This window comes from Eutrigla gurnardus, assembly GCF_963514095.1.
Source record: "Eutrigla gurnardus genome assembly, chromosome: 1".
In the NCBI taxonomy this organism is placed as follows: Eukaryota; Metazoa; Chordata; class Actinopteri; order Perciformes; family Triglidae; genus Eutrigla; species Eutrigla gurnardus.
The window spans coordinates 25,237,798-25,248,710 of NC_139915.1; the positions used below are offsets into that span (position 1 = coordinate 25,237,798).

The 10,913-nt window shown below is 41.7% G+C and overlaps 2 protein-coding genes across 2 annotated transcripts in view; one reads left to right on the forward strand and one right to left on the reverse strand.

The window, feature by feature from the left end:
• slc6a2 (solute carrier family 6 member 2) overlaps positions 1–10,913 on the reverse strand; it is a 161,125-nt gene that overhangs the window by 73,992 nt on the left and 76,220 nt on the right. The gene's annotated exons all lie outside the window — the stretch shown is intronic.
• Positions 634–2,880, forward strand: LOC311022956 (ribonuclease P protein subunit p25-like). The gene has a single exon (XM_084024586.1). It carries the CDS (start codon positions 1,495–1,497, stop codon positions 2,377–2,379), a length of 885 nt encoding a protein of 294 aa, XP_083880712.1. The 5' UTR covers positions 634–1,494; the 3' UTR covers positions 2,380–2,880.

Sequence of the window (10,913 nt, forward strand, 5' to 3'; positions counted from 1 at the left end):
GCGCCCTCCACTGGTGATGGAAAGCCCATTAAGATGCTTATTACCCCACCTGTCAGCCCCATCTCCTCACCTGCACAGATACGCCAGACTAATGAAGACAGTCACTATTAATACAGCACCTTGAACATGGGAGTCATGCCTCTGTGCTTTTTGTGGTCCTCGTGTCCTTGATCACAAGGGCTCTTCAGCCTTGTAACAATATAACAATTCAAGCGTTAAGAGACGGGCATTCTTACTGTGCCACTTGATTGCCTTAACAATGAAGCTATTAATGCTGTATTATGTAAATTGCAATGGTCACAAACATCTAATAGGATAAATGCAAAGTACAGTGCAATTTAGTGTCGCTGACTTTCAGTGGCTCTTTGAAGGATGATTTCAATTATAACAGAGCTAATTTAATTCATTGTTTCGTAGCTGAAAATGCATTTTTAAAGGTTGACTGAGTCTCTATTCCAGAACTCAGGTTTAATCAGTCATGTACATTGAACACTGGAACGTCCTCTAAAGAGATTGACAAAGTTGCCGGGGATCTGCGTTCTAGGTTTTAAAGGGACAAAGTAGCCCTGCCCTTCTCTTTTCCCCTCAGATGGCAGGCTTCAGTTGTGGAGGGGAGGGTGTTCATCTAAAAGATGAAAAGACCTGCGCCTTTAAGAGGGCTGTCTCCCCTTTCCCTCATGCTCCCCCTCAACCACACAGACACTCCTCCTGTGAGCATTTGTGAGGCAGCTCCTGTCCCTTATGTCTCTTTGTGGGGAACAGAACAGACTTCCCAGAGCACCACTGGAGACAAGACACAGCTCTGGGGAAGACACCCCAGGTGCAGAACTCCGTGCAAGCCCGGCCTCAACTGCCGTGGATGCCAAGATGAGCACAAGGAGAGAAAACACAGACCTGCTCAAGCTGGAGTAAAACACCAAGAGGTCCTAAAACAGGAGGAGGAACCTAACAGCTGGACAACCCTAGAGGTCAATTTTGAGTTGAAGGCGACATGATCAGCAGATCAAAAATCAACAGCGCTGGACTGGACCCTTGAGAAAAAGGTGGAGTCTTGATTTGAGCTTTTAGTTTCTCTTTAGAAAAGTTTTGTTAAAGAAGAATCAACAAAGTGCTGTATATCTTTTGCAGCTATTAAGGATAAAAGCACCATATGAAATACATACGAATGACGGAAAGAGGATAATTTATCTTTGTTTTTTTTTCTATTATTTTAATACATCTCCAGAGCACTGTCAAAATAGCAAATTGTGGTATGAAATGGAGATGCTCTTTAAAGAACAACTTGAATGGTCCCGACAGTGCTCTTAATTCACCAGCGAGGCGTTTATCTTATTTCTCCAGCTCTTTCTGAGAGGGAGCATTAAAGACTTCATTGATAGCACTCTCGGGGACCAGGGTAATATTTCTTATGTGAAGTCTTGAAACTTTATAGCTGTTGACTGAAGGAAGAGAAAAGTGCCACATGCATGACAGAATTATGTTGAGCTGTTTTCCATGTGGGAGGAGTGTGTGTCTGGACTAATATTGTCAGCGTTGAGAACAGAAGAAATGTTCACAGGGTGTGGAGTGGTCAGTGGCCAGAACCAGTACCTGACCATAGACGCTGTCAGGCCACATCCCGGACTAGAGGTGAACAGACCAATGCAAATGGAGAATGGGGTGACTACGGAGAACTGCGCCGTCTACCACGGTCAAACTTTCAGCAATGCTGGCCAGCCAGCAGTGGTCAACAGTGTTTCCAGCCCGCTTAAGCCAACACCACTGCCAGTCCCTCCCCCTGCGCTCAAACTAGGGCAGGAAGGGTTTAAGAAAGTCTGCCGAACTGAGGAGGACAGCCCATGTCCTTTTCCAGGACTGGCCTCTGGGGTGCTGGAGATGCGCGTGAAGGAGGGAAGTAAGATCCGCAACTTAATGGGATTTGCCATGGCACGGATGCAGGGAGAGAAGGCTGTTAATGGCATGAGCGGTGGCGGGCTCAGACAGGTGGTCTTCACCGGGTCAGGCCGTGCGGTCACGAAGACCATCACCTGTGCCGAGATCATGAAACGAAAAGTGGGCTCTCTGCACCAGCTGACCAAACTGCGCTACAAGGTGGTGAAGGAGGTGTGGGAGAGCAGCGAAGGGGGGACGTCGGAGATGACGGTGCACAGGACTGTGCCCTCCATCAGCATCCTTCTTTCCAAAGACCCGCTGGATCCCCAGGAACCGGGCTATCAGCCTCCAGAGACTCTCAGTGCACTGTGGGATGAGAGAGAGGGCGTCGAATCTGCCTCGCAAGCAGCATGCAAGAGACCCCTTGGACCTTTGCCATACAGCGGTTTCCCTCACTGTAAGAGAGTGTGTTTGGGAGAAGGAGTGTCAGTCCACCCTCCTCGCTGACTGGCTGAACCGGTGTCGAAACGGTGGAGAAGATTGAATCAGAAGAGTTCATTTTGGCGCTGCCCTCCACTCAAGCACAATGCTGAGACAATCAGAACACTCACTCAGACAGAACAGTGCTTTATCCGAAGAACTGAGTACCAATTCCAGCCTGCAGAGGTCAGTTTGACCGGGACCTGAAAGCTTGCCTCTGTACATACAGCATTTAAGGGACGTGTTCCTCGGCACGTCCCACATGATCTCTCACGTCCACATAATTGCGATGTGTGCTACCAAGCTATAAAATCTTTAGATTCACATCCCATTTCACACTGACAAAAGAAAAAAAGCCATGAATTGCACAGGTTCCAGATTCCTGCTTGCTGTAAACGATCGACAGCCTGTGGATAAAATAATTTATTATCATCATGTTGCAACCATTTCTATTCCTCCATCCTCTTTTAAGTGTAGCCTTTAACAATGCACAAGGTAGACCCCGGAATATAAAATAAAAAAAACAATTTAAAGCCATTGATGTGTGACAAATGCAAAGCATACCAATTTTAGTTGTCTGATTATTAACTCATGAAAACAAAATTAAATAAATTGGGGGGTTTTTTCCCCAATGGGAATTTTTGTTTCATCTTTCTTACTCAAACATCATTGAATTTGCAAAGCTCTGATTGAACAGAAAATCACAGTGTGCTGATCTGTTGATAAGAATAACGGCAGTGAAATTTGTCTGTAGAAAAAGCTGATTTAATGACAAAGCTGTTGATAAGGCACAGCTCCTAAACCAACTCAGGCTGACAGAAATGCCTAGGGCAGAAATACAGGCACAGATTATCATTAAGATAACAACATAACATCACAACACAGTGGAGAAAAGGATTAAAACTAGGCTTGACAGAGCTTCACACTACACTGTTCCTGTAGAATATGAAACCAAGGCAACACGCTGTATCCCTTCCCCTTTCAGCCAATAGGCATACCCACCCACCATATCCATTGTACTGTATAGCAGTGTACCTCTTCCGCTATATTGTACCTTTTCTCAAGCAGACTAAATGTGGTCTAAAAAGAAGCCAAGTTTTCACAGTAACATTTTGCACTTGGGGCTGGCTGACGTTAATGAAATGGCTGGAAACTTTCTACAGTTGACATTTTTTTAATGCATTGCCTCTGTATTTTCACACCATTTAGAGACCAGTTGGAAAAAAAGCTGCCCCTGATTGATTGCTGAAGCTTGACTGAATATGCAAACATCAATGCAATCGGATCAAAATTCAACTCTGTGCAGAATGCACGGTGGTAGAAAAAATAATGCTTGCAGGGCATGTATTGAATTTTATGGATTAAAGATTTCTAATATACGTCTTAAAAAGTCCTCCTTAACAAGACAAACAAAATAAACCTTCCTGAGCATTATTTTATCCGAATACTTAAGAGCTTTTTTTCCCCACTTAATCAACCATGTCTTCTGGGGATAATAACTTCGACAAGTGGAAACTTGTCTGAAGCTTTTACTGTTGATCTTAATGAAAATCTGCAAACTGCAGATGTCGGCCTCCTAAAGTAAATTAATCAAAGTGAATCCTAACCGGGGGGAGACAATTCTGTTACAGATTAAAAAAAGGAGAGAAAAGCAGAGTTCACATCTTTGGAATTTGCGCTTAAATTTCTCTTTCAAAGAAATACAAATCGTAATATTTCATATAATGGTCAGCCAGCATTTTAACAGTCTTTGGCGGACATAGTGATTAACCTCCCTCTCGATCCCATTAAATGAATCAGAGCACAGCAGAGCACCCAAGGTTGAAAAAGAAATGCTGTGACTGCAATACAGCACATATGTAGCAAACTGTGTGTCCTCGAGACTGCGGGAAGGTTACCACTTCAGGTCGTTGTTATCGCAGAATTAACAGCTATCACCCAGGAGCCTATGGGATAGTCAGCATGCGATGCGGGTCAAAAAGATAATGCCGCAAAAGTACATTTAAAAATCGACCCAGCATCGGTCATCTAGCATTAGGAATTCTGGGCCGAGTGTAAAATGCGGTGGGGGGTAATTATGGATAACATCATGGCGTACCTGAGTGAGAGAACAGATAAAACACACTGACAAAAGCATTATCCTGGAGCTAAATCTGATGTGGCTGAAACGAAATAGCAGGGTGGAGGAGTCAAGAAAGTGCATTATAAGGATACGGACAAGATTATTCACAAGCCGAGAGTCATTTCGTCCTTTATTGTTTGTTTTCAAAGGTGTAGTCATGGTGGATTTGGAGGAGATACAGGCCTGCAACTAAAATGCATCAGTCTTGTTTGGTTCACTTTGAACTATATACCCAGTGTATTCAAACCGTGGGCAGCAACGGTTTCAAACATCTGATCTTTCGATGAAACAGACTAGTTAAAAGAAAAAATCAAATGACCCATGCCTTCAAGGACCAGTGACGCTTCTCTCATGGTAACTTTTAATGCAGCAGTTTTAAAAGATACACCTAACTGTAGAAGGGGTGACATTGTTTCAGAACAAATGGAAGTTATCTTAAATGATGAACATAAAGTGGTAATGCAAAGAAAACTGTATTTTTAATTGAATAATGTCTAAAATAGTTTGTATGTTCTTAAGTCATTACGGCATAAGACTGACCAGCGCGTAGTTATCTATTATGGCGGATACAATAGTAACAGTCTGTTTACCAAAGCCAATAACGACATGCACCGAATATGAATAAATTCATTTTGAAGTTAACATAATGAAAGTGTTGGCACTCTATTTTTCCCTTTCTCCGCCGCTGCAGCAGATGAGAGAGAGGTCTCCGGGATGGTGTGGGAGTTCGCTATCTCCCAGCCTCCAGATGGCTCCGTCTTCTCTTATCTAGAAGAATGGGTGCTGCCTCAATTTTTCAACTCGCCTTATCTGGGAATCCTTTAAATTGAATATTTACTGGGCCTATGTTTTCCGCCCGTGTTAGCCCTCTGAAGTCGACATTCCTCTTGCTTGTCGAGACAGGCCAAAAGGTTTTTCTCACTCATACACTCGCTTTGTCTGCCTTGTCAAGTAATGGGACAGTGATTGATTATGTGATTGTCAGGAGAGAATGGGAAGGTTAAGCAGTTAAGCAGAGAGCGGTGGAGACGTATTAACGAATGGCCACGGAGGGAATAGAGGGAAACAAAAGAGAAACTTAACCCAACACATTATCCAAAACGTGACATAGGGCAGACCTCCATTTTATGTCAGGAGTAAAATAGATTGAATTAATCACTTTCCCGACACACTGTTGTTTCCCCGCACAGTATACACTAGAGTTTAAGAGAACACTCAAGCAGCTATTGAAAGCATCTTATGGAAATATGACTGGCTGCAGTCTATCTGCATAAACACGCCGCGCCACAGCTACTCCCTGGTAAGTGTCTGGAAAGGTCTTTTTCAAAACCATTTGTGAAATGCCTCCATGTTGGATTAATCAGTGCAGCTGAGGATGTAATTGCTGTGCTGAAGTCAAAGCTGTAAGAGCAGATAATGAACATTGACTACGGGGCTGCCAGAATCCAGGGCAAAAAGAAATGAGAAGTTCAGAGACCAAAATGTCTTCAGCATTCTTTCAAAAGCCCTGATAGAAAGTCAGGGCACACCGTATTCACAATAAATAAAGACCAACAGCCGTCATCCCCATGCAACACTAAAAAAATCACCTTATTGTTTACCAACATATATTGTGAATGGTTTGTGACTGCTGTATTGTGCTGTTGACATAAAACGTGGATTGAGGTGACATTTTTAGGTAAAAACAAGTATTTTCTCAAATGATATATGCACTGTTCTGCATGTATTACCGTGCATGCATCCGTCAGTTCTTTGTATGTTATAAATAATTATCTTACATGAGGGATGGGCTTGCAAAGGTAAAGAAAACTAACAACGGATTGTTCTGACTGTTGCTGCCCTCTGGTGGAGGAATATGTCCAAAGTCAAATGGAGAAAAAGTTCCACCTCTTTGCTCAAGGATGCTATTATTGGGATATCTGACAGACATTTATGGCCTTGTGCACTAGAGGGTTTACCCAACAATGCTAAATGGTCACAGAATAGATTATTATCTGTAATCATATATCATTATAACACAGAATTTACAGCAAACAAATGGGAGCTGTGGGCCGAGTTATTTTTCTTTTTTTAAATCGTTGATGGCAATCTCAGTGCTAGCCCATTGAAATATTGCTTTTTCTCCGACTTCAATTTCAAGTGTTAAACCTAAATTCTACCCTTTTAACATCATCCTTGCAATAATGAGAGGACTTCAGATTTAATTAGCTTAACGAATTTGGAGCATAAAGGAGGGTTCCTATATTATGAAAAGCACTCATGATAATATACTCAGCAGAGTTTCTTCTCAAAGGCTTTGATGAGAAACAGGAGACTCTACACTCATGGACTGCTATTTGTGAAATAAAGGAAGAAAGGAAAGACACCAACGCACACACACACACACACACACACACACACACACACACACACACACACACACACACACACACACACACACACACACACACACACACACACACACACACACACACACACGTGGGGAAAATGCAATTATGCTGTGATGAGTGAAATGCTCTAATACACTGGCTGTGTTCAGAGGTGAACCTATAAGGTGCAGTGCTCTTGGATTGCATATTAACATTCTATGGCCTTCTACTCGGAACTGATAGAGTGATGAAGAGCTGCTGCCACTCAGTGTTATCAGGGTAATTGGAAAGTGTGATCAATATAATAATTGAAAAGAAGGCACAGTGGTTATATGCATCTTACTTTTGGACAGAACACCTCTCAAAATACTATTTTTTTATCGTTGTCATAATGACAACATTTTGACATAGATAACTTTAATATATCCACAGAGCATTTAGAAAGGTGCCGTAATTTATTTTTTCTTTTCCTGAAAAAAAAATGTTACGATTGCAAATTAATAATTAAATCGTTTTGATGGGTCTAAAATGAATGTGGTTGCCACTTAGAACAAGAGCCTGTGAGTCAATCGTGTAACAACGTTGGTATCACGTATCTCTTTGAGTTTTACTTTAAGTGCCCAGTTTCACTCCATTACCAATCACAGGCGCTCAAGCAACTAAAGGAGGCTGCCTCTGCAATGCCTGGCTTCACTGGTATCTGACTGATGCTCCATCAGGCTGCAGAATACGTGAAAATGTATTGTGGCAACAGGTGACAACTGATGTAAGCACATATTAGCTATGTTAGATTAAACGTCTGAAAAACAATAACCAATAAATAGGAATAAGTTATGTTGTTCATCCGCACGACACCACTGCTTAGGTGACCAGCTAAAGGTCACCAAAAACTAGATAGCCATATTCTAAGATGACCTTGAATCTTGAAACGCCACCACACAACGTAAACTAAATCTATAATGTAGGCCTATAGCTGCATGTTGCAAAATGAATTCATGTCTCTACAAAAGATTCATCACTTGTCATGGCTGTCTGTCTCACTCCACTCAACCGTAAAATACGCAGGTTGTGCAGCGAAATTTGTCAAGGTATGAGCCGTTGTTCTCGGTTTATCTCATTTATTAAATAACGGTGCAGAATATGTGGTGAAGTGTTTCTTCCAGGATTTTTTTCCAGCAGTGGGGGCAGAGCCAACAAACACAAAAAGATGCACACTCCCACGTACATCGTTGACGGAACTGGCAACGACTTCTCGTGACGCGAGTACAATGGTAGAGTTCGCCTTCTAGTGGTTTAATGTTATCAATAGCACCTTCAACTTGCACTAGTTGACTTTTACTACGTTAGTCCCATCTTTAGTATTCTCAGTGTCTTATTTTATATTTGAAATGTTATTTAATCTGCTTCGCCCCTTCGTCCCACCAGGTGTGGAAGTGCGAGCGTATGTGCCTCTCTGTGTCTGTCCACAGTAATCTTGCATAAACTGCTGCACCAAACTGCTTAATATGTTGGATGTTCATTTATGGCTGCATGCTCAAGGATCTCCCATGGTTGCAGTGACTTTCTCAAAACACCTTGCATATATACTGCCACTGACTACTCACTACTCCCAGCCAGTAGTGGCCCCAAGTGATTACTCAGCTGTGTGCATCACCAGGCCAACACTCTTCCATCCTTCAAGCCCACCCTCAACACTCACTTTTTTATTCAACCTTTAAACTTGTTTTGTTATTTGTTTGTTTTGCTCTGTTCTGTTTTGTTTGATTTAGTAGCTTTCAAAATGTATGTGAGCATCTGGAAAGGCACTATATAAAACTGTATTATTATTATTATTATTATTATTATTATTATTATCATCATCATCATTACTACTGCTCAGCTAATAGTCTCTTTGGGATTAATAAAGAGTTCTTGCTAGCTCGCTATAGCTATCAAGAGGGACAGACTCACAACTTTTGCCACATTAATGCCAAGTATCAGCTTTACTTTTAGAACCCCTAAAAAGGAGGTGCTTGAAATCGCTGCTGAAGTCGCTTTACTTTGAAAACTCTGGGGTTGCATTTTAATCTGGACAGGCAGAAATGGAGAGCTTTGAATACAGAGAACATTTTAATATGAAAATTACATTTTAGAGCGAAAACGGAGTTGTGTGAATGTAGCCTCCACACAAGCAAAGTATTTTATAGAACCTGCTATGTTGCAACTAAATTCTCCACAGCAACATTATCATTTCCAACGCAATGCTAGCCTACAAACATTTGAATCATATCAAGATTTAAATTAAAACAATGATTCACTTTGGATAGGACTATTTGAATGTGGATTTGGATTTAATCGTGCAGTCTGCCATTCATCAGTGCCATTCTGTGGTGGTAAAATACATGTGAGACATTTCCTAATTGAGTGGTGTTTTCTTCCTCATGATGATTCAAAGTACTTTTCTGCTTCATGCTTTCATTAGGGGTTTTTAAAGAAAGGCTTAATTACTCAGAAAAATACATTTTCTGAAGATGTTTACCTGACAGTGATATTACCCCATGCAGCCATACTTCCCACCACAGTAGCCAGCTCCACTATTGAAAATCATTTGACTTAAGATCCATCGTCGAACAGTGAAGACTCAGCTAAATGTGAGAGATTTTGCTGCTCGTCAAATTCCACACCAAGGTCGACAATGTGACTAAATGATTTGGTTAATTTGAATTCAAACAGTGTCAGCTGGGGGTCCACTCCACGCAGTGGGAGGATTGGTAGAGTAATATCAACACAGTTGTGATTACTGCATTGAAGCAGTAGGGTGCTCCAATCAGAGCCAAATCACTCTCCTCATTACAGACTACAAGGCCAGATCTCAGTGGGTGGACCACGGAATCAGACTTTGCATCTTCCCACTGAAATTAATTGAAATTCATTTGTGGCACCCCGATGCTCCCCATCAACACCAACTCATTCACATTTGCACAATCCACCACGGTTTCATTAGGCACGAGCACATTTTAAATTTGAAAGTACGTAAAAAAGCGGAGGTTGTTATCCGCATTCAGCTTTCAGGCCAGACTGTAGGCTGCAGTTCACAGATGTATGTACGGAAGGAATCAATGTCTGTAGACGGTTAATATTGCATTCTAAAAAAACTCAAAATACTTAAACAACAGATGTGATTATTACTATGCATGCATTTTGACATTCATGAGACACTAATATACCACATGCCAAATGGTTGTTTTCCGCCATCCTTGTTTTACACCACGTGTAGTCCTAAACAGTTTGTTATTATGCTCTCCCACAACACGCACTATTTACCCACCACAGGCAAAAAGCTTTCCTCTCTCCAAAGCAAACCAAAGTACTACTCAAGCAAAAAAAAACAATTACCACAAAGCCATTAACAGCTAATTCATTCACCATTGCCGCCACCACTCTGGGAAACTATTTAGACCTGCTCTACCGCTGGCTGCTAAAGAATCAAACTCATACAAATGTAACGGCATACAAAAAGTTGGTGTTCGTGGACCTGTCGTGATGTGTTACACAGCCTATTGTAATTAGGCAATTTACATACTGCCCACACAATGAAACAAAACAGGGACGGCACTATCGTCAACATTTGACAACCATTAAAGAGAAATTAAATCTAACCTCGGGATCTTGCTCTTGTCCTGTTTTTGTTGTGCGCTTCAAACGCCAAACTCCCACCGTCTCCAAAAACCTAAAATGGCACACAATAGACATCATGAGAAACAAAAAACACAAAACAAACACATGACTTCATGGGTTGAAGAATTACATTGTTTCTATATCAAAGTATTGAAAGTGGCTGTGTGCGATATGCTGTCAGCTTTGCAAATCATCACTTTTACATTTGAGATTTGAGCATTTTGCTGGTGTTTTTGACATGTCACAGTAGTAGCACAGGTGTAGGCCTACATACAATTAGCTGCAACACAAGACAGCACAGGTCAAAGGTCCTCTGACGCTCCTCAATACTCACCCTGGGTATCATCCATATGCTGCCCCAGCCAGATAGTCAGTGGGACCCAACATCCACAACCCTTAAAAAAGATTCAAAC